The 24,159-nt window shown below is 46.0% G+C and overlaps 2 protein-coding genes across 7 annotated transcripts in view; one reads left to right on the forward strand and one right to left on the reverse strand.

The window, feature by feature from the left end:
• The first annotated feature begins 658 nt into the window (after positions 1–658).
• On the forward strand, positions 659–23,217 carry TMEM243 (transmembrane protein 243). Its single transcript, XM_043872027.1, has 4 exons — positions 659–794; positions 19,975–20,025; positions 21,010–21,114; positions 22,379–23,217. Exons 1-4 carry the CDS (start codon positions 717–719, stop codon positions 22,499–22,501), a joined length of 357 nt encoding a protein of 118 aa, XP_043727962.1. The 5' UTR covers positions 659–716; the 3' UTR covers positions 22,502–23,217.
• The window catches only part of DMTF1 (cyclin D binding myb like transcription factor 1), a 44,263-nt gene continuing 42,903 nt past the window's right edge, over positions 22,800–24,159 (reverse strand). For all 6 annotated transcript variants that reach the window (XM_043872021.1, XM_043872026.1, XM_043872022.1 and 3 more), the window contains one exon: positions 22,800–24,113. In XM_043872021.1, coding sequence (XP_043727956.1) covers positions 24,004–24,113 — 110 coding nt within the window. In that variant the 3' untranslated portion in view covers positions 22,800–24,003. The remainder of the gene's footprint in view (positions 24,114–24,159) is intronic.

The following is a 24,159-nucleotide window of genomic DNA, read 5'->3' on the forward strand; positions in this document are numbered from 1 at the left end:
CCTGCGGGCGCGGGGCGGCTCCCGGAGGGTGGCCCAGCGGTGCGGGCCGAGGCAGGATCCCCGTCTTCCGCCGCGAGAGCGCGCCGGCCCGGGGGTGCCGGCAACACCTGAGCGGGGATCCGAGCTGCTCGGCGCGGCCGCGACCTGATCCCGCAGCGCCGCGGGAGGGGCAGGCGGAGCGCTGGGCTCTGCACCCGGAGCTTCACTACTCCGGCCGCTGCCCGCGGGGGCGAGAGGGGCGGAGCGGTGCGGAGGGCTGGTAATGCCTTCTCCCGGGAAAACTTTTCCCCGCCTTCGAGCGTGGAGGGATCTTTGCTCCCCAGAACATTTAGAAAGCTCGGGAAATGGTCGTGTCCCAGAGCGGAGCGGCGAGGGCGGGGAAGCGGGGAGCGCCGGCCAAGCCGATTTGCATCGCGAGCTGCGGAGACAGCCGGGCGGCCCGGGGCGCTGAGATTGGGGGAAGCGGGAGCGGCCGGGCGGGGCGGCCTCGAGGTGTTGTTTCCTTTCACTTCCTGCGGCAGCTGCTCACGATGAGGAGGGGAGAGAGGCTCGGGCGGAGCGGCCTCGTCCCGCGGGTCTGAGCGCCACCCCCGCCGCCGGGACTCCGGCCTCCCTGGGCTTCGGCGATGAGCGCTCGGTGACCGGCGGCGCCGCGAGTCGTAGACCCGGGACTCCGGGAGGCAATGCTGGCTCGGGGACAGTGAAGAAACCCTAAAATGGAGGACTTTTCCACCAGGACCTACGGCACAAGTGGCCTGGACAACAGACCTCTGTTCGGAGAGACGTCTGCCAAGGTGAGTGCGGCCCCGGACGCGGGGCTCAGTGGCGTGTCTGTCCAACTCCCCGCCCCCGGGACCCGGAGCCCTGCGGGGTCCTTCTGCGGGCCCCTGGAGGGCACTTGCAGCAAGAACCCCCTTCATCCCTCTCAGGATCCTCGCCTTGCCCCTCGGCTCCCTCTTTGGGACAGGATTGGCCGAAAGCCTTTGAAGATTGAGGGTGGAGAAAAGTTCAGAAAGTTCTGGACTATTAGGGGCCCTAAACCGGAGTGCGGAAGCTCGCTCTCTGCCTCGCCTCCCAGCTGGGTGGTCAGGCTGTTTGCACATCCGCTGGTCCACCTGGCGTGCTGACTTTCAAGAGGCTTCTGAGGCTTCCGTAAGGGCCCAAGAGTGGTGCTTCTGATCTGTGTTTATCTAGAGCCCGTAAGGGTTTACTGCTGAGGCAGCCAAGCAGAGAAAAAGAGGAGAGGCATGAAATTAGGGTTCCTTTGATGGGGCTCCATTCCAGGAAGTGATCAAAGGGTCTCAGACCCATACACGCTCTAGTGCCATATTTCAGGCTTTAAAAAAGTATAATGTCCTCTTACAAGCTTAATCCTGTGATGTCGTGGGCCAGTAATTGAAGAGAGCTCTTTTCCTGTCCCCAGCATTAACTTTCTGAGTTGTTTGGGCAAGATTAGCCTGTTTTTGTTTTTTTTTGTTTTTTTTTTTCAGTTAGAAAGCGACATTGGTGATCTTTGACCCCTGGCAAAGTACTCTCAGTCTCTCTTAGAAAGTAGGGCACATGGAGTTCAGAGCTTCCTGGGTTTCTCCGCTCAGGTAGGGACCTCTTTAGCAGAAAGGACAGAAAGCTTGTCCAGCTGACAACCTGGGGCATGACCCTGAATTTGGAAGCTTCCAGTCTGCCAGGAGACCACTGCTTTTTTTTTTTTTTTGCCTCCCTGTGGATTTTGCTTTCTCTTCTAAGTGTCTTTACAAGAAAATGTTTTAAGCTTGATGTCTAGGAAGATGCTTCTTGTTTATTGTGTGGCTTTTGCATAATCCCAGAATCCAATAGATATTCCTATTTCTGCTAACATTGTTTTTCTTTTATTTTATTTTTGGCCGAATGGCTGGTGGGATCTTAGTTCCCTGACCAGGCATTGAACCCAGGTGCTCTCTCATCGCTGAGGAGTCAACCATAGGACTGCCATGGAATTCCCATCTGCTAACAGTATTGTGATAGGCCTGCGGGGGGAGGGTAGGGTCCAAGGAATCCAGGCAGATGGCAGAAATATGTAAGCACACGTGAGGCAGCTGGATCTGTGCTATGACGGGGCATAGAGGGGGCATGTTAGGGGACAGGGGAGATAGTAGTCCATTTGTGAAGCTTGGGAAGATCTTAGAGGATGGAATTATGCCAGGGTCCAGCCCCAGCAGGATCCAGGGGAACCCTCAGGATGAATGGTGTCGGCGAGACAGAGACACGTAGGACCGGCCTTGATAGGGCCAAGTCTGCGAGGGAGAGAGAGAGAGAGAGAAGGAAAGAGACCAGACCAGGAATATGCAGCAGAGTCTGGCAGTTGCTTTATTTTTCATCGTAGCCTTTATACCCTAAGTTGGTACATTTCTAAGGGGCAGATAAGTATACAGACTTAGTTTAACATTATATCAGCTTGTCCTTCACGAAACCAGGTGTGCTCTGTATTTTTTTGTTTATGAGAGTCTTTTCCCATAGATTTTTTGTACATTATCTTCTGGCCTTGAGGTTAGCAGAAAACAGAAAAGTGGCAGTCTCATGGTACAGCAAGTTGTAACATAATAGAAATACAATCCTGTTAACATAAAAATCAGTCTTTTTGCAGAAATTCTCAGCTAAATTTATCTAAAAAGTTTAACACACAAAGACTCTGCGGCTCTGGTGAGGCAGCCCCTGTTTAGCACTCTTGGTTAAAATTAACAATTATCTTATTGTTTTTACACTAGGGCTAAACTCTTATTTTACTAGATCTTTAACTATATTAACAATAGTTTCCACTGCACAACCTCAGCACATTAACATCAATCAAACGTTGATCTAATAACCACTTTTAAAACGATATCTTTTGTATTTTCTAATAGGGCTTCCTCACCCCTCAAAGGGCTCTGTGCCTATTAGGGCCTTTTTTAAGGTTAATCTCTATGTATAATATCTTTTGGCCTTCAGGCCTGTTGACAATTTATGGCTTGCACCTGGTGCAACTTTAAGCAACTTCAGTAGCCGACCCTGTCTTATTTGTGGTTAATCTATTTTCTTTCTATTAGGTGTCATCTCCAAGGGAACTAGATAGGATTACATTTTTACAGAACAGAAATGCAAAGGATTGCAAAAACAGCAGATATGGCACAAAACAGGCTCTTAGTCTAAAAGTTAATTACCTGCAAGAAGTCGCCAGCTAATCTCTATCTAAACTATTTTCTATTAGGCACATTTGTGGCTATAATATTTGTGGAGCTTTTCTCACCCCGCGAAGGGGCCTATGCTTAATAGTTTCTTTTGTTAGCGTACTGTGCTTAGGATGTTTAGAACAATCATGAGCATTTTGTGCAATGAGAGCACACACTTATCACACAAGCCAGAATGCCAGCAAAAGGGTTTGAACTGAAGCATTTCCTTCATCCCTGGCCCCTTCATAGGGTACCAGCGTCCCGGAGATTTATTAATTAGGGTTTTAAGTTGGTCTTCATTCAGTGAAAGAGGAGCAGGAGAGCTCTCGGCAGGCAACACAAGAATCCGCAGCAGGGCAAACAAGAACAACAGCAGAAAAGGGTGGAGGATATAGGGTAGGGTAGAGGCCGAGGCCAACCTGGAGGGTCCCTTATCCTAGACGGCCTTGCCTGTCAGGTATTTCCCTCGTGACCTCGTCATGGATGGGGTCCCGGACGGCCTTGCCTGCCCGGTATTTTCTTCATGACCTCGTCACGGGCGGGACCTCCCATAACGTCTCCCGACAGAATTCTCCATTCTGAGCGTTTGGTAGCCTTTAGCTTTCAGATATGAAGGCCCCTACATTGGGGGTTGACTGGAAGAGGATTTGGGGCCTGGAGGGTAGAGGCAGCTGACTGCTTGAAGGGATCAGATTGCCCCCCCCCCTTTTTTTTAATATTTTTTTGTTTATTTGGCTGTGCGGGGTCATATTCGAAGCTCACAGGATTCTTAGTTGGGGCATGTGGGATCTAGTTTCCTGACCAGGGATCAAACCTAGGTCTCCTGCATTGGGAGCAGAGTCTTAGCCACTGGACTACCCAGTGGCTGCCCAGCTGGCCTGAGAATGAAGAGGTTCAGTCTCTCCTCCACATACCTTGGTGCACAAAGGGTTGTGGGGTTCTGGTGATGCAGACCTGACCTCCTTTAGCCCCTTAATACTGATGTACAGGAATCGATAAGGGACTTATTGATTTATAGAGACACTTAGAAATATTGATGTTTTCTGACTCACTTGGGCCTAAGTAGTCAATGACTATAAGTTTCCCTATTGCCTATGATCCACTGCTCACTTTGGTAGCACATATACTAAAATTGCCTATGATCCATTTGAAATCCATCCAAGAATTTGACTATTCCAAATACATCTGTTTATCACAGATTTATTTAATCAAATAGCGTATACTCTCAACATTACTTATCTAAAATCAGTTTTAGATCTCATAACAGTAGGACCAGCTACTCAGAGAAAAAAAAATGAAGAACAATATATATTTCCAGATCTCTCAGAATTCCTCCCTTTAGCTTCTTCTGTAGGGCTGACAAGGTGATTGGACATATGGAAATTAAACAGAATGGAGAAAGGAGAGAGACTTTGGCCTTAGGATAGGAAGAAACATCATGTTTCATATAAATTGTCGTATTTGAGGAAGAAGAGGCATCTGTCTTTAATGACGGCAAATGATTTATTTGGGATGTGAGCGAGCAGGGCACAGGATGGGACCTCAGTAGTGAAAGGACAGGACATGTTACAGTGGAGCCATTCCCATGGAGGACAGTCACTGCCAGCCGGGTGGCTTCCTGGGGACCTTCGGAAACTGTTGATGGCCGCTGTGTGAGTTTGCTCCCAGAGATTCCCTGGAAACTGGACACAACAGCCAATTCATTAATGAACTGTCGCCTTTGAGTAAAAAATCCAGAAAAGGGAAAGCCCACTTTCTGTCCTAGTCTGACAGATCTTCTGAGCTTTTAGTCCTCTTCATTGCCTTCTAATGACTGACCATAGATAGCCTCGCACTTTGAAGCCTAGAAAGGACCAGAGGTTGAGGTCTAGTCTCTAACTCTGTGGCCAAGATGACTGAAGCCCACAGAGCGGAGTCGGGAGGGAAGTGGTGGTTCCTGAGGGCCAGGCAGCGTGCCCTGCATCCAGCGTCACCTTGTTTGATCCCCCAGTTCCTTTGTGCGATGGATGTTGTCACTCCTTTCGCAAGCAGGGAAGCTGAACTACAAAGCAGGCTATGTGTTCAGTCACGCAACTGGTTCTCCTCTGGCGATGTGTCATGAGTTGACTAGGACAGTAAATGTTGACTTTCGCAGTCTGGGTCACATGCTCCAGGAAGCACTGTGGGCATTCACATACTTGGTCCTTTCACAGGAAATAGGTGAATATATATGCCCAAAGTCATGGAGTAAGTGAAAGATACTAGAATCTGCCGTAGAACAAGAAATACACGACCCAGCAGGTCTGGAGCAGTGCCCGCATGGGCAGTCCCTAAAGGAACTTCTGTCTTTACATCCTGTTTTCAGTTACCAAACCCTGGATTTATTCAGTTGTTAGCATGATATTATAGCAATAACTTTATAGATACAGCCTTGGAGTGAATGGCAAAGCGAAATAGTTCTCTGTTGTTACATAAATGTCTAAGGGATAATAGACAAAAGCCGAGATACTCATTCCTTGATACCTTTGGAATTTTATATTGCTAGGTGGGCTGTCTTACCCACCCTGGTCTGAATATCCAGGTGTATTTCTCATCTGTTTTTATTTCATCCCAGTTCTGGGATGCAGTACATCTCTTTCAGGGAAAAAACAAATGTGGCACAAATGATACGATAATATGATGTGTCTGAGGTTTCTGAGCGTGTGCTGTTGATTAGCATTTTCTGAATTTTGAGCACTACCCCAATAGAAATATAAGGTGAAGCATGTATGAGATTTTAAGTGTCCTAATAGCCATATATTTAAAAAGTGTAAACAGATGCAGTTAATTTCAGTAATATACTTTATTTCCATACATCTAAAATACTGTCATTTCAGTACGTACTCAATATGAAAGGTGGAGACATTTTTACGTACTTTTTTTGAACTAAGCCTTTGCAATCCAGTGTGCATTTTCACTCAGAGCCCATCTCAGTTTGGAATAGCTGTGTTTCAGCTCCTCAGTAATCACACGGAGCTTGGTACTTCAGTCTGCAGTTCTAAAGCAAGTGAATTTTTAGTCATGGTAGTTCCACAGTCCTGTTTGTGAAACATTTTTCTTTACCGCGGGACTTCTCAGAACCTTTAATGTGCTCGTTTTCCTTGAGAGTCTAGTTGGAGAAGGGGGATGGTACATCGTGCTCCTTTGGTGGCTGACCTCTTAGCATTGGCACAATCATTGCCTTACTGGAGTCCTACCCTGCCTGCCTCCACCCACCGCAGATTTGAACTGAGTGTCTACAGAACTCCCTTCAGGAAATGTCACTCTAGGAATCTCTTCCTTGCTCCTCCCTTCCTAGTATGAACTATACCCTGGAGGTATTTGTCCCTCTCTTGGCCACAGCTGCCTGTAAAAAGTTTCCTTTGGGCCATCTGTCTGTCTGGGTAATGAAATGCTTTGAGTTATCCTCAGGGCTTGTGCGTTGATGTTGATTTCCTGATTTGCTAGCTGGCTGCAGAATCATGTGAAATCAGTTTTAGCCAGTGGATGGGTGAAGCTGTGGGAACAAGGAGGATGGTTCTGTCTGGGGTGGAAGGTAAACCCGCCTCCCACAGCCAGTGCAGTGGGCCGGGGTGGGAGGCTGGCAGGGGGGAAGGGAGGGGTAAGCGAAAACGCACAGTGGATTACAAAGGCTTGGTACCAAAAAAAGATGTAAAAATCTCTCCACTCTTCGTATTGAGTACGTACTGAAATGACAGTATTTTAGATGTATGGAAATAAAGTATATTACTGAAATTAGCTGCATTCCCTTCATGGAATGCAGCAAAAGCCAGTTCCTGGACCAGCCTCTTCTGTTGGTTTTCACTAATAATAAATGATTCATCCTCTAAGAAGGGTGGTGACCCTTCTATCCCTTTGTTCCTACTTGGATGTGATATAAGAAGAGTGAGCGATACTGGAGGAAGGCGCCTACACTGGCCTCATAATATGGAGGGGCTCTCCATGTAGCGAGCAAGTGAGTGGGTACTGAGGCTGAGGTCTTTAGTACCAAAGGCAAAAAGTTTCATGTTCTATTGCATATTCCTGAATCCTTACCTCCCCTCCTTGCAAAAGAAGTCAAAAAACAAAAAGTGAAAAACGGGTCTTTTGATGACCTGTAGTCAAATTCAGACAGTTCAGATTTGGAGCATTTGACTTTGCAAATAACTGTGTTAAGGTTAGGGTCGCTTCTTGCCTTTTGCGGGTGGGGGTGAGGGTTGCTGCTTCCTTAAGGACAAAGCCGTGGTTAGGGGTGTTGGGTCTGCCTGCCGCCCTCCCCCTGCCCAGGGCCCCAGGGCCTCTCGACTCTTGCCTTTTGACACAGCCTCCTCCCGGTGATTCTCTGAGCACACCTGTCTCCTCTCCCTCAAAGTGGAGCTAGTCTCTCCAAGGATGGATCCGTTGTCCCCGGGGCTCTCACCCAGCCTGCCAAACCACTTTTAGTTGCCGTTTCTTGTGCTAGAGAGATGGTTCCAGGTGATAGATGCCAGGACTGGGAGGTTTCTGAGGGATGGGCTCAGGCGATTGTATGTTGAGAAAGCTCATCCAAGGATGCTGGTGCACAAGGAGGCTGACAGCCCTGGTCTTAACTCTGCTCTCTGATGCCCGGTCTGGGCTGGCCCCTCTCCTTGGGCCTCTTTCTGTGCGTGGGCTGCCTTCCTGGTCTCTTCTACTTTCTGTAGCACACTCTCGCCCCCAAATACCTGCATCCTGGTTCGTCTGATTTTCTACCTTAGGGCCTTCCTTTCTGCCCAGCCTACATCCATGCTTCTCTCCTTTGAGCCTGGTGGTCAGAGATGCCTCCTGGTATTCTCTGCTTGTGCTGTGAGGGGTTCATATAGGTCTTGCCTTCCCGGCCAGAGTCTACACTCCTTGAGGGTAGCAGCCAATTGCTTTATTTCTCCAGCCTTTTTAGTGCTTGGCACAATGTCTTACCTAGTTCTGGATTTTATGTTTTTTTGTTGTTGTTGTTGAAGTTTAGTTGATGTGCAATATTATGTGAGTTGCAGGTATGCAATAGATTTACAATTTTTGTTTTTTTTTTTTTTAATTAACTTATTTATTTAGCTGTGCGAGGTCTTAGTTGCAGCATACAGGATCTAATTCTCTGATCAGGGTTGGAGCCCCGGCCCCCTGCATTGGGAGTGCAGAGTCTTAGCCACTGGACCACCAGGGAAGTCCTGAAATTTACAGTTTTAAAGGTTATATTCCATTTATAGCAATTGTAAAATATTTGCTATATTCCCCATATTTTACAATATATCCCTTATTTTATACCTCATAGTTTGTACCTCTACATCCCCTACTCCTGTCTGGCCCCTCCTTCCTTCCCTTTCCCCACTGGTAAATGCTAGTTTGTTCTCTCTGTCTATGTCTGCTTCTTCTTATGTTCTTGGGTATGTTAAGTTTTAAGTGAAGTGAGCATCTAGCATCACCAAAAAGTAACCTACTTTCTTGGGACCTCCTGAACCATCAGCAGAAGATGGGGTCTGGTGTTCAGAAACCTGGGGTGCTGGGTACCAACAGGCTCTTGTGCAGTTAAGGGCATCACTCTCTCCTCTCCTTGCTGAGCCCATAAACATATTACAATACTATGTAAAAACTTAAACTGAGGCCTGGTCTCTCAGAAGCTGGTGGTTTGCTGTGTTTTTCTTTCCGTAGACAAGGTTTTCACAGCTCAACAGACTGGGTCTACTAGTCTTTTTTTTTCCCCTTAGGTTCAGTCCATAGTTTGTGTGTAGATATAATGACCATGGGGCTTCCCTGGTGCCTCAGTGGTAAAGAACCCACCTGCCAATGCAGGAGACGCACAAGACGTGGGTTTGATTCCTGGGCCTGGAAGATCCCCTGCAGCAGGAAATGGCAACCCCTTACAGTATTCTTGCCTGGAAAATTCCATGGACAGAGGAGCCAGTCGGGCTGTAGTCTACCGGGTTGCAGAGAGTTGGACACGACATGACTGAGCACCCATAATGACCATATTTTTTTGTGCTGCCATGGAGACACTTGGGTTGACAAACTTAAGTGTCCCGGTGGGGATGATGGAATGCATTTGAAATTGGGTTGCTCTTGAAAGGGGGGCCAGGCTCTGGGACCCACTCAACTCACACTCATCTCTGAGGACCTAATCCCATTGGTGAATGACACCCCATTAGACGTGGTGGAAAGAATACTAATAGCATGTCAACAGCCGTTTACTGACCCTTGTAAATGTCACGCTGTTCTAGGACTTTACTGTAATATATCTGAATCTTTATGGCATCCCCGCATGTTAAACTGTTGTACAAATATGGAAACTTTGGCTGCAGTGTTCCATGATGTACCTGAGGTCATAGGCAGGCATGTGGCAGGAGAAAACACAGATAGTGGGTCTGTCATGATCCTGATGTCCTCGCCCTTGTTCTTGGTCTCCCAGTTCTGAAGGTAGGAGCACATAAAGGCCTGGCACTTCTGGGACTTCCTTGGTGGTCCAGTGGTTTGGACTCCATGCTTCCAATTCTTGGGGGGGGTGGGGTATGGGTTCCATCAGTGATCTGGGATATCCTGCATGCTGTGTGGTGAGGCTAAAAAACAGAAGAAGAAAAAAAAGAAAAGGATCCAGCACTTCCTATGGTACCAGCGCTAGGGATCATTTTGTCCCCTAAACATGTGGAGTAGGTCTGTTTTCTATTTTTACTGTGATCTCATTTCCCTAAGTGATGTTTCAATGAAAATAATATATTTCAAGTGTGCCTCACAGTGAGGAGGAGAATCTGGCAGGAAGGGTATCACAGAAATATTCACAAGTGAAAGATGCTTCAGAATGTGAATCTGTGAAATAGGGGAGATGTTTCAAGGCGTCCATAATGTCTCCTTTCTCTGGAAGGGCCTGAGGCAGAAGTGGGCGTTCAGAGCTATAGGCGGCTGTGGAGGCCCTGGTGTGTTTGAGACGGCGCTCAGAGCAGGAGAGTTGGCGAGTGTGGGTGTGTGTGAGTCTCATAAGCTTTCCTCACGTGCCTCTGCCCCTGGGGTTCTCTCTGAAGCCTGGGGACAGCAGCCCTGTGATCGGAGCTCCCCGTTTCCCAGAGTTATCCGGGGAGGCTGACTGGCCCCTGGCTTCACCCCAGGGATGCTGGTTGCCTCTGGCCACAGCTTTGGGGGACACTCCTGTCTCCTCAGGACCACGCAGCTGTGGGGGTTCCCGAGGAGACCCACCGGCAGGGCCTGACTTTTCTTGCTTCCACCAAACCCAAACCTCCTCCCACATGTCGGGTCCTCTCAGCGTCTCTGTCCCTACGTGACTGCCCCTGGGGCTTCTGACTGGGCCACTGCCACAGCTTTCCTGACGAGATGTTTTCCACTGCGACTTGGAAGAAGAAAAGGGAAATCACTTCCGCGAGTTGGCCTTTGGTTTCTGGTATCAGGACACAAAGCTGTGATGCGAAATGTAAACCTTTGCACGCGGAATTGCAGGATGCGGCCCACGGGGCCTGAATCCCTCAGTCCCAGTTGACAGTGGGAGGAAGTGTGGGCTCCTGGTATATTTAATGCGTGGTGACTGGATTGCCTTTCTCCTCTCTCCCTCACAAGAAAAGATGATCGTCCTTCCGGGACCTGAGGGTCTTGTGAGCTAGGAGGACTGACGTGGGGTGGAGCCCTGTAAGGACAGGAGGCATAGAGTTCCGGGGAGCACGGAAGAAGGGGATATTTATTCTACTGGGGGCATCAGGACAAAGGACTTTCGATTCTTAGGCCCAGGAACGTGAGTCAGATTTGACAGGAGGAGGTGACTGGGAATCCCAAGCCGGGTTGAAGGGTTGGGAGCAGGAAAATGCCAGAAAGGGGAGGGAACCTAGTGTTCCACTGTGAGCAGACTCTGGAACTTGGAGTTGCTATATGAAGTACACTTCTCTTCTGGAGGCTGGCAGTGGTCCAGTGTGCATGTGATGTGCATGTGATGTATGCTTTGTGTGCATACTGTGTCCCAGGGAGTGTGCTGTGTGCTACAGTGTATCTTTTCTTTTTCTTTTTTTAATTTTATTTTTTGCTGCACAGGGTCTTCGCTGTGGTGCATAGGCTTAGTAGCTGTGGCATGTGGGCTTAGTTGCCCTACAGCGTGTGGGATCTTGGTTCCCTGACTGGGAATTGAATCTGCGTCCTCTGCACGGACAGGCAGCTTCTTAACCACTGGGCCACCAGGGAAGTCCCGAGAGTGTATCTTTTCTTATGGAGCATGTGTGTACTGCATAGAGGAGAGAAAGGTGCTAAACAAGTCCTTGTTCTTCCCTCTCTCCTCCTTATTCAGCTTCAGTCATCCTAGCCTTCTTTGTTTTCTTCTAGTTTCCAAGCTGACACCTGCCTCAGGGCCCTTGCAAGTGCTATACTGCCTGGTTTGCAGTACCCGTCTCCTAGATCCTCGGGTGTCTCGTTCTTTTTTCTTAAAAAGGTCCCTGCTCAAACAGGAGGATTCCTTGACCTTCTTTTTTAAAAATAGCCCCCCAACTCCACCCTGAGCACTCTTTACTTACCCTGTCTTAGTTCCTGACTTCCTCACACTTGGCATGTGAAAAGGGTGGAGAATGGATGCTGAACATCAGAATGGAGAGCGGGGTGGACAGAAGGTTCTTCTGATGTTGGAGGAGCTGAGATCTGGGGGCCAGAGGTGGACTCCACCAGGGAGAGATTCAGCACAGAGAGTAGGATAGAGGTAACTAATAAGACCAGGGTTTGGCAGAGGAGCCAGCTGCCCCCCAGTCCTCTTCAGGCTGGAGGAATGGGGGGGAATCCTCTTTCTTGGGCATCTTTTATTTTATAAGGATCTCTGCTGATGGACAGGCTTCAAGAGTGAGATTGTAAACCTGAGCTGAGGTGGAGCTTCAGTCTGCTTCCTGGAGAGAGACAGGGACAATCAACCCAAAATGAAAGGCCATGAAAATACAGCGAAGGCCCAGCCGTGAACATGTGAACTTGTAGTAAACCAGTTAGTTTGTTCTTTCAGCTAATATTTGAATATCTCGTATATGCTAGGAATATATAAAAGGGGAATGACCCGCATCCCCGCCCACTGGTGCGGTGGCATTTTGTTTGGTTAAGAGGAACGTTGTCTCCACCCTGGGTGGTGGCAGCTCCCACAACCACATGGCTTGGCCTGGTCTGAGTTAGACAGAGCTCTCCCGCCTCTGGGTGGGCACTGGGTGGGCACTGGCCCACAGAGGGGCACACGGTTTGGAGAGGGCACCATGGAGCTGGAAGTCAGCCATGGGTAGTGGCCCAGAGCCTGGCCGTGAACAAGGGGGACGTGGCCCTCGGCCTTCCAGGCCTTACAGCGTGGAGGAGAAGACAGATGAGTGAACAGTTACAGGTAGGATTGTTGAAAGGCTCCACTGCAAGGCTTAGCCCCAGAGTCTGGAAGTGATTGGGGGGGCTTGGGGGTGACTCAGGACTGGATTGTCAAAGCATCGAGAGCAGGGGGACTCTGGATGCTCAAACTGGTCCGGTCAGGGCCTTGGTGACACAGATTGGGAGTGATCTAGTTAGTGGATGAAGATGAAGACTAGGCTCAGGAGCAGAGGAGGAGAGGGTTGGAGAAGAGGGATCTGGCAGAGCAGGTGCTGAAATAATTGGAAGAGGAAGGGAAGAAGGTGGCATGAGACTGCCAGGGACATGTGTCTTAAAAATAGACGATGCTTTTGTCTGTCAGCTTCCCAGATGGCTCAGTGGTAAAGAATCCTCCTGCCAAGGCAGGAGACGCAGGACACAGACGTTCAATCCCTGGGTCAGGAAGACCCACCGGAGGAGGAAATGGCAACCCATTCCAGTATTCTTGCCTGGAAATCCCATGGACAGAGGAGTCTGGCTGGCTACAGTCCACCGGGTCGCAAAGAGTCACACACGACTGAAGTGACTTAGGATGCATGCAGTCCCATTCATGAGGGCTCAACTGTCGTGACCCACGTCCCTCACAGAGGCCCCACCTCCTCCTGTTGTCACATTAGCCATTAGGACTTCAACCTGAGAATTTTAGGGGGACACAAACATTGTGAACATAGTAGAGGGTATTACTGAAATTGCCATCTCTCTCCAGCTTGGGAAGCAGGATGTGCCCTGTCCCGACTCCTTCCTGGCCCAGTGAACCTGGAGGGAGTATGTAGGTGGCACAGGCTCTGTTGGGTAGAGAGTTGAAAGGCAGAGGCTGCAGGGGAGATCAGGGCTCAAGAGAACTTTCTGTGTCCAGGTTGGCTCCCATGGAACCGGTGTCGGCGGGTGTGAGGGGTGAGGATGGAGCTGGAGCGCACCTGGGGAGGGATGGGGTCTGTAGGGCCGCCTCTGGGGATGTCTGAGGAGGACTTGGGTGGAGTCGCAGAGAAAGGGGGATTCTTAGCCTTCCCTTACCTCCACCCGCTCCCCCCAGAGCATGTCAGGGAATGTTCTCCTGGCATTGTCCATCCAGGGTTTTCCTTTCCCTCAAGGGGCTTTCTGTGGCTTCTGCCTGGGAGTGCAAAGGAGCATGGCATGCAGACCAGTTCCTGGGCAGGAGTTGCTGTCATGCCTCTGAAACTAGGGCTGGTGCTGCTCTGGCAGGAGATGAGTGACCAGGCTTTTATCCTCAGGCTTAGGAAGCCTGGACCTGGAGGTGCCCGAGGCTCACTCCTGGCATTTCCATGGGGTCGCCGGCACCATGGAGGCAGTGTGAAGGCTCAGCCCCCAGAGCTGGGGAGAGCCTGACCTCGTGGGCTGCAGAGCCAGCCTGTGACTTCTGTGGCGCGGCTGTGTGTCTGTCCTACAGCAGCGACCGGAAGCTGGGGTTTCTCAAAGTCAGGCCCCCGCTGAGTGGCCTCTCCTGGTGAGAGGCTCTAAGGAAAATGCCATCAGCCACTTCTGTCGATGATTGTGTTCTTTAAGCATCATTCACAGGGCGCTGGCCGGCAGGGCGCCAGGCTACCTTCCCCATGGTTAATAAACTGCCAGTCCTAGTGGAGGAGGCGACAGGCAATAAATACAGAAGGGTCACATGTGGACCGTGCGATCCTGGAGACCTGAGACAGGGACAGCTCCCATCCTGAGGGGTGCCCGAGGAAGCTGTCTGGATGGGAGTTACAGTGGAGGCGATGTTTGAGTTGAGCTGTGAAGGAAGAGCAGTTAAATTGGGTGTGTGGCATTTCAGCCATCCCACTTCTTACCCCGCAGCTCACTCTTCTGGGGGCATTATGCCTTCAGCTATTTTTATATGTCAATAAGAGAAATAATTATGTATGAAGTAGATGTGCTTTCTGCATCTGGGTGCCCCTGCAACAAACTCTCCTCAGACCCAGGAGAAGCTTGCCTCTTCTCATCGTGCACTGTGCTTACTGTCATCAATCTGAGAGCTTTGAAATCCACTTGACTTCTTTCTTGGCTGCTCGGAACCTTAGAGCTAACATTTGAACTTAGAAAGGTTTTCTTCAGTGTTTGCTCTGCCACTTGACTTGTGGAATCTTAGATCCCCGACCAGGAATTGAACCTGGGCCCTTGGCAGTGAGAGCTCCGAGTCCTAACCACCCACCCACCAGGGAAGTCCCATGGTCAGATTTTTTCCCTCATAAATCTTTTTACTCCTTCTTTCTACTCCCCAAATCCCTTTAGAAATTTTGCCTTTTTTATTGTTATTCGAATGGGTTATGGTTTTGCTAAGATAGCACAAGCTTCAGGTCCATTTTGGAATAAGGCAGAGCATAAATTACTGTGGCATTGGAAGCATGATTTTACCCGTCAGCATTCTGAGCAGGCTGTTTTGGGTTGCTTGAGGACAAAGGCCGGCTTTTGGTTATTTGGGATGTTCCCAGAACCTTACCACCTGAGCACTTGAAGTGAATTTGGGGTTCTCTGTTTTGTATCAGGATGCTGGTTAATGACTGACCAAGGAATCTGGGGGGCTCCTGTGCCTTTTGATTGCTGAGGGATTGGTCTTCTCCTCTGGCCCAGGTGCTGTCTAAGGCTGATGACCCAGAACCATAAATGGTTAACACTGGAAAGGACCAGATATCAGCCCAGTCCTCTCACTTGATAGACCCAAGTGGGTTAAGGGGTCTTTTTGAAGCCTTCTGGCTAGCCAGTGCGATAACGTTGGTCTCAACTCTCATTTCAGGGCCACCACATACATGTCTAAGGATTCTTAGACCTTTTGAATTGCTTGTTAGCCTTGCATTTTGCAGAGAGCTTTGGGGAGGAGACTTTTGCCACTACCTGGCTGTATGACCTTGGGCAAATAGGTTTAATTGAACCCAGTTCCCACTGGTAAATGGAGAGAGCATATTCCTTACTGCTGCTCAGAGCTACCTTGTCTCACCCCAGGAACAGACACTGTAGCCACAGCAGTCTTTCTCTCCTTCATTATTTCAAAGGAAGACGTGCCTCTTTTGGACTTGGGCTGCCGTCTCCACCTGTGCATCGCAGCCCAGCTTCTTCCCTGTCATGACCTTTGTTCTCCCCAGGTCTCTATGGAGTCCCTTCATCCTGAGCTACGATGTAGAAGATACTTTTTTTTCCAGCATTTATTGAGATAACTGAGATAATGTTTAAGTGAATAAATAAATGACTTAAGAGGGAATATGGGTTTCCCTGGTGGCTCAGTGGTAAAGAATCCGCTTGCCAATGCAGGACATGCAGGAGACGTGGGTTCAGTACCTGGCTTGGGAAGATCCCCTGGAGGAGGGCATGGTGACCTACTGCAGTATTTTTGTTGGGAGAATTCCTTCGGCAGAGGAGCCTGGTGGGCTACAGTCCTTAGGTCTGCAAAGAGTCTGACACGTCTGAGCGACTAAGCACACGAGAGGTAATATATGCAGATACGCAGTTGTTGTTTAGTCAGTAAACTTAATCCGACTCTGTTGTGGCCCCAGAGACTGTAGTCTGCCAGGCTCCTCTGTCCATGGAATTCTCCAGGCAAGAATATTGGAGTGGGTTGCCACTTCCTTCTCCAAGGGATCTTCCTGACCCAGGGATCAAACCTGTCTCCTGCATTGCAGGTAGATTCTTTACCACTGTGACACCAGGGAAGCCCAATATATGAAGAATCCCAGTCAAAACTATACTATGTATGTTTGTATATTGTTATGTTTATGTGCTCATAAATTCATACATATGAGTTAAGACAGTCTCTTGGCCTAATTGCCGAGTAGATGTCTGAGGAAGGGCTGTGCTGGGCTGATTGGTCGCTCAGTTGTGTCTGACTCTGCCCCTTGGACTGTAGCCTGCCAGACTCCTCTGTCCATGGGGATTCTCTAGGCAAAATACTGCAGTAGATTGTCATGCCCTCCTCCAGGGGATCTTCCCAACCCACGGATTGAACCCAGCTCTCTGGCATTGCAGGCGGATTCTTTACTGTCTGAGCCATGAGGGAAGCCCTGAGGGGAAGGGAAGACAACCTGTCCTGTCATCTCCGTGGGTAAAGATCAGGGCTGATTCTGATCCTGCTGAGCTTTCTTGGGGAGTGAAAATAAGTAACAGTATAAAGTGTAAAGATCTGGTGGGGAGAATGGTTTTGTTAGATGGAAATACAGCAGTAATAAAACTGAGGAAGAAACAGAGCTAGTTTTTGTGAGGAACAGAGTAGCTGAGTTAATAGAAACTAGCTTTTGATATGGAGACAACCTGAATTTCAAGTCATTCCATAAACAGCAAATTTAAATGCAATATTCCCTTTTCTCCATGCACTCTGTTCTGACTTGGAACATATTAGCCCTAACACTGCCCTTTGAAATGCTAATTAAGGGCAATTTAATTATTCTCTATTGTTCTATCTTTGGAGACTGGGAGGGTGAGGGGAGCTGCTAAAGTTCTGAAAAATCATCTCTGGGCCTAGGGAGGGTCTCTAAGATTTGAATTTAGCAATGTTCTAAATGGTTTAGATTCTTTACAGCTGTGCACACAGATAGTGTGAGGCTCTTGTTAAAATGTAGATTCTGATTCAGTTGGTCTGGGGCAAGGCCTGAGATTCCACATTTCTTACAGGCTCTCATGTGAGACCAGTGCTGCAGGGCCAGAGCTCTCTGCATAGCAAGAGTTTAGACCGAAGTGGGAGGTCTTCCAAAGTTAACTCTGCTGTTTCTTTGGCCTGCATTCAAGGTTACTTCAATAGCCGAAGGCCTGAAGCCAAGACCTTGGCTTGGAGGAAGGAGACTGTGAGAAATAGTTGTGCTATATTCTAAATACTTTGTCCCATCTTGGGAGTCCTAGTTGTTCAGTCAGTCGGTTGTGTCCGACTGCAGCACACCAGGTTTCCCTGTCCTTCACCATCTTCCAAGTTTGCTCAAACTCATGTCCACTGAGCCCCAGAGAGACTGCATTTTAATGATTGAATACCTGATATTCATGAAGAGGAGTTGAGATTCTAGACAGTAGATTGTCTAGAAGGCAAATAGGGAAGTCATTAAAGTTTAGATGTATTTTCGTGAATGACTGAAACCGGTTAGGCTTCTATGATTAAGTTCACCAATCTAAAACAATCACTTATGAGGAAATTTTCATTCCTGAAAGATAAACACTTTACTGTAGTACTGTTGTACTTTGCTAATAGGCTTGTTCTTTGCAACTTGCTATCTTTGTCTAGAAATTCCCTGGTGGCTCAGATGTAAAGAATCTGTCTGCCAATGCAGCAGATGTGGGTTGGATCCCTGGGTCGGGAAGATCCCCTGAAGGGAATGGCAACCCACTCTAGTATTCTTGCCTAGAGAATCCCATGGATAGAGGAAACTGGCAGGCTATAGTCCATGAAGTCACAAAGAGTTGGACACGGCTGAGTGACTAACCAACAATCTTTGTCTAGACCAGCAGTTACATGCTACGCTGCCGTTTCTGTGAAAAGTAGAAATGGAATCTACTCTGTTGCACTGAATCCTGTTTCCATTACTTGGTGTTGAGATTTGGGGCAAGCTCTCAATTTCCCTGAGCTTGTGTTTCCACTTGTAAAATAGTCATGCTAGCCTTTCATCCTGGAATTTTTTAGAAGATACACAAAAGCTTCTGGCATAGTTGCCATCTGTTCACCATTAGACCCCCTCTTCTCCCTGTTTTGATCCTGGTTGGCAAACCTGCTGTACCGTTTGGAGAACAGGGATTCTTGTTGGCTGCCTGTCACCTGAACCTCTTCAGTGGCTTCTTTCTGTTGGTAAAAGCTCTTGTGACATATGCAGACCTTTAAGAATCCCTGGAGTTTATAAGGAGATGGGAGCAAATATTCTTTACTTCTTAGAATAGACCAGAGTTTAGTTGAAACTTTTTCACAAGGCAGAAACAGTGGGGTTCTCATAAATGGGTTGTCTGTAAACACATTTTATGTTAACTGCACATGTGTCTTGTGCAGGACTAATAGTGATCAGCGCTTTATCCCTGGGTCACTTTCTTAAGGAGAGGTTCTAGTTTCACTCTTGCGTGTGCCGTGTGGTCTTCTCTAGCTGATAAGATCTGTTCCGAGTTCTCAGATTTGGTATTCAGTTGTTTCCTTTGTTCTGTGTGACATTTAAGTTGCAGTGGCCTTGGTGTGGAGTGTGAGGTCAGACACCCTGGAGAGAACACTTGGCTTCGCTCCTCTCGCCCTCCCAGCTTTGCCTGCCCTACTCTTCTTTGGCTTCTTATCTTTAGAAGCAGACAACTCTGTGCAAGATCCTGTGCCCTTCCTATTGCTGAGCTTTTGTTTATTGGCTGCTCATATTCCATATCCTGCTGATCTTAAAGTGCTCAGACGTTACCAACACAGTCTTTAAAACTGATTCATTCAAGACTTCAGCTTTGACTTTTCCAAACTAAGATTACTTGATATTCTCATTGGCCATAAGATAGTTATTTCATCAGGTCTTTAACCCTTGTCACTTCATTCTGTAAGGTCTCCAAGTGCTATCAACCTAATATACATATTAGTACATACTATTTTTTTAATTGATTTTTTCTTCTGCTCATTTTTATTTTTTCATTTATTTTTATTAGTTAGAGGCTAATTACTTTACAGTATTGTAGTGGGTTTTGTCATACATTGACATGAATCAGCCATGGATTTACATGTATTCCCCATCCCGATCCCCCCTCCCCATCTCCCTCTCCACCCGATTCCTCTGGGTCTTCCCAGTGCATACTATTTTTATATATTACTTTACTTTTCAGTTCCTTTAACTGAAACCATCTAACCAGTCACCCTGATTTAGATATCCTGTTTCAAGTTGATTGTAACTTGCTGTCTGACTTTAGGCAAATAGTTTAACTGCACGCACTGAACCAAAATTTACCTTAGCCAGTAAAATGAGGATTGGATTAGATCAGTTTTTCAAAGCATTCTTTGGAGTTGGTTGGGGCAAGGATGGGTATAAGAGATCTCGATAGGTAGAAACCCCAGGCTCCTCATTCAGGTAATTCTTAAGATTAATGAACAAGGATACCATCTGTATCACAAACAGGTTGAAACTCATGGAAGAGACATCACCTAAGTCTGGTTCCTGACTGTTTTCACCAAGGATCTGGGCTGGCCACGCCCACGCTCCTGTCCCTTTTGCTTCTGCTCATACTGTTCTCAGCAGCAAAAGTAGATTATTTGTAAGCCTCCGTTTCCCATCTTCAAAAGGCCCTCATGTAAAAATGCCATGTCCCTTTAAGAAACTTTCTCTAAGCAGCTGTCCAGCTTCCCCAAACCCCTGTCTTTACCTGGTGGCGCAGTACACTCTGCCTTTCTGGCAGTTGTTTGTGTGAAGCTCAGAGGGGCAGGGTAGTGCTTTCTCCATTCTGTCTTGCATTGTGTCTTTCTAAAATGCCATGAGTTTATCATATGGCTAAAAAAAACTCTCTTTTTCAGGATCGAATCATCAATTTAGTTGTTGGCAGCTTAACATCTTTACTGATCCTAGTAAGTATCTCTTTGTGTGTCAGCCAGGGTCTTATCCAAAGATTTGAAAACCTTAATATTGCAGTTCAATCAACTCTCCAAAAAAACCTTAAGGTTTTCCATGAGCATGGAATATTCCAATTGTAGTTAAAATAATGCTTTCAATCTTATTAACACTTGAATAAAACTGCATTTGGTATAAGTGGAGTAGCTAGCTGATTTCCTCTCTCACCCCCTGGGTTTGCCTAAGAAATCTGTAGTATGTGAGCAGCTACTAGCAACTCCCCACTGTATGTAACCCGCAGCTCTGCTGGTATCTTTACATTTATTTTGTTCCTAAAGTACGTTCATTATCCTTTGGTTTTAAAAGATTATTTTAATTTCTCATTCTGTATACTAGAGCTTGGTGCTATCAAAATAAAACAAAGCTACATCTGAGAATGGCCTTTCTTTGGCACATTTTTAGTAAATCTAAGAGAATTTTGGTGAAGTCTCTATGACTTCTTCATAAAAAGAATGGGTAACCTTATATTTAAGGTAGAAAGAGAACTTATAGGGTATTAGAAATCTATTTTTTAGTATTTTTCATGTTAAGGAAAAACAGTTTTGGATATATTTTTTTTGCTGGTATACTCAAAATGACAAAAAGGTTAGAACTTTCCCCAGTATAGTCATTAATCCTGGGGAATGATGTTTAACTGCTTCCTAATCTTTGTTGATGAAGAAGTTTATTTTGAGGTTAGCTAGTTTTATTGCTTCATGGTGGTTTGTCTCCGTTCATAGAGGAGGAGGTCGGGAAGATTAAGTGGAAGTACTAAAAGGAATAACACAATTGAAAAGATTTAAGTATTTTATTAAACATTAACATTCCAGAAGATAAACCTGGTGGTAGATAAGATGCCATTTCACCATTTGGAGCATTTTATAATGTTACTTTGCCTAGATGCCAGTCTAACCAAGTCTTGGAATTACTCCTGAGGCCTGACACACTTTCTTTTCATACAGGTAACGCTGATTAGTGCTTTTGTTTTCCCTCAACTACCTCCAAAACCGTTGAATATATTTTTTGCTGTCTGCATCTCTTTGAGCAGTATCACTGCCTGCATACTGGTGAGTACTGCTGAGAATTTAAATTCAGTATCCTTGAGGGCTGATGGTTGCAGTGCCTGGGACAGAATTCCCAGCCCTGGTAGAAGTCTGTATGAAAAGGTGTCTCTAATACACCACTACTCCTCTCCCCCAAAGGATGTCACAATTCTCATTGTTAAAGTCCCAGGGTGTTTTTTTTTTTTGAATTTGTCTTCTTTTCTCCTAAATCCCAAAGTTGTAACCTTGTAACCCTAAAAGGCAACTCTGTTCCCTTGATACAAAAAAAAACCAAACAAACAACTTAGGTCACCAAAGATATGATGTAATTTAATTCATCTTCCTTCAAGGACTACATACAGAGCCCAACAGTCTTTGGGAAATGTTATTACTCCTCTAATAATTACAAAACCAGTCTATTTTAATCTTTGAGTATTAGCTCCCCAAATGAAAGTAATTAACACCAAAACCTCTTGAGAAACCTAAAGCTACAGTTGTATCTTTTTCACAAGAATGTTCAGTTTTTATAATATGGTAAAGAAACAAAGACAGTAGCCAATCCTCAGTTGGGTATCTGCCCAGTCATCATTAGTTGGCAGCTGTTTCATTTCCCTTGAGGAAAGGCAGAATCAAAACCCTTAAACATAATTGTTTTGACTCACATAGAACTTAAATCATAAATAATAATGTGCTTCTCTGAGTTAAAGGGTACATTTCCCAGCTTCAAATTCACTGACTGTTCTATTCCTTTGACCTGAGGGAAGGAGCGGCCCCTCGGACTTTGAGAGCTTGGGGGAACAAAGCTCCTCTCCCACTCCCCGCCTAGAGCCAGAGTGGCTGACAGTGATCTGTAACAGTTTAAACTAGAGGCATGCATGTGTAAAGCTCTGGTTTTGTTGGCGATTTGAATCAGTTAAAGGAATTTAAAAGTTGTCCTCCCTTCCAGTACTTTAAAAAGTTGGTAACTTTTATTCACATATAATTAAAATATCTCTAGAAGATAGATATATATTCTTGGATGACTCACCAAATGATTGGTGGACTCTTGGTTTAAACATTGAACAAAGTTAACTGAGAAAGCAGGAATAAAGTATGATTTTGGATATAAACTCAGCTGGTACTACTTGAATTACAAAGAATAAAATTCTGGCTGCTTTAGCCTCATTTAGGGGGAAAAGTATATGTGGATGGACTTGGTCACAGTGGAAAAGAATTAGTTGTATTTTAAATTTTTAATATTCAGTCCAATGCTATTACTTAAACTTCTATTTAATTCTTCTTCTTTTAGATCTACTGGTATCGACAAGGAGATTTAGAACCGAAATTTAGAAACCTTATTTACTATATCTTATTTTCTATCATCATGTTATGTATATGTGCGAATCTGTACTTCCATGATGTGGGAAAGTGAGGCTGCCAAGAGATACACTCACCAGGTCTCTTCAAAGCAATACATTTGGACTCGAATAAGAGCTGGATAAGGTATGCTGAAGAGTCTCCTGCAAAACTCTGATACATGATTTTCATGTTAATTGTAAATCTAAATTCCCTCTTGCAGGGGAGACATATCCTATATCACTTTGCTTTTTCTTTAAGGAGCCGATGTTGCACTTAAACATTACCCCTTAAAGGACAAGTCATTTTCACTTTTGAAATTTTTTATATAAAGTAATTGCATGGCGCAAGGCTATGTAACAAACAATCTTGCATTTTAAGACAAATATTCTTTTATTTCTGTTAAACTGAATATACAATTATTGTTCCCTAGGCAACCAACTTTTGCTTATAACTACAATTTCACGTTAACAAAACACAGACGGTGAAAAGACAACTTTGATTGTGTAGATCTAATTACAATAATAAATAAAATAATTTATACAAGTTTTTTTTCCTTTTTTTTTTTTTTTAACTTTTTCTATAGGGGTCATATTCATTAAAGCCCTAGAGGCTAATTTTGGCTTAACCTTCTCTAGTATAGGAATGACTCTTGGTTTGTTTCCTTTCATTAAAGAAGCAAATTTTGTGTTTTTAAATTGCCTGAGAGGGAGAAGTTATATCAAACCCCCACCAGTTAATGCACTAAGTGAACGGCAAACTCTGATACTCTGCTATTTCCTGGGTAATTTACATAGCAAAACATGTAATAAAAGGTCATGGTACAGGATAGGCAACTTAGTACTTCCTTTCCCATTTAGTTTTACTTCAAAGTGCTAACTTTGTAAACTGGTGACAGTGGGTTCTGAGGGATGAAAATGCTTAGCTTCTGGTGAATTTTGTTTTACCACTCTCATCCATATTCCCTTTAAAAAATAATTAAAAAAAAAACCTGTAGTGAATTTTCTAAACCCTTTTAATACTCTTCCCATTACCCAGCCCAAATCAGCTCCCACTGCCAGCAATGGGTAAACCCAAATAACCCCCACACAATCACCTCAAGTCTCAAACTACTTAGAAGATATCTCTGTGCAGGTCGTCACTGGGAAGCTCTAGAGCATGTTAATGTGACTTCTCTGAAATATAAACAGGCCTACTTGAGGCCGGACAGAGTGCCATGTCTGAACTGTAGAGATGAATATTACTGCTTTTTAAACAGTAGTTAAGCTTTGGCGATTTTAAAATTCTCTCAGCTAAAGTGAATCAAATTCCCTGCTGACAAGAAACACTAATCACTGGGATCTCTGCAGTTAAGACCCTAGTGCTCCACTCGACTACACACTGTTGTAAGACTAGACCTCAGATGATATATTTAAAGAGGTAAAAAGTCATAGCAGCAACACTGAATGTGGCTTGAGCACTGCAGCTATTCAAAAGCCAGAGGAATGGTAAATTAAGCCTCTTGGGGGTTGCTCCTATTTCTTTGGAGATATAATGAACAGTGTGACTTTGCCTGAATGGCTTGTTTCTAAGAATTACCTAATGACAGTGTACCAAATCCTCAACATCTTTTGAGTCTTCTGAGACAGGACTGCCCAGAGATGATCCAATGATGTTTGATTCTTCTCGATGATGCTGGAGTATGGGATCTGTAATGAGATAAGTTTCAAGTTGATCCTAAATGTGTATATATCG

This window comes from Cervus elaphus, chromosome 18 (genome assembly GCF_910594005.1).
Source record: "Cervus elaphus chromosome 18, mCerEla1.1, whole genome shotgun sequence".
NCBI classification, from domain to species: domain Eukaryota; kingdom Metazoa; phylum Chordata; class Mammalia; order Artiodactyla; family Cervidae; genus Cervus; species Cervus elaphus.

Excerpts from the sequence above, each read along its gene's own strand:
- TMEM243 (XM_043872027.1), top strand. The coding sequence starts at position 717 with ATGGAGGACTTTTCCACCAGGACCTACGGCACAAGTGGCCTGGACAAC. Across the intron at positions 20,026-21,009 it reads TAACATCTTTACTGATCCTA|GTAACGCTGATTAGTGCTTT; the intron begins GTAAGTATCTCT and ends CTTTTCATACAG. Across the intron at positions 21,115-22,378 it reads GTATCACTGCCTGCATACTG|ATCTACTGGTATCGACAAGG; the intron begins GTGAGTACTGCT and ends TTCTTCTTTTAG.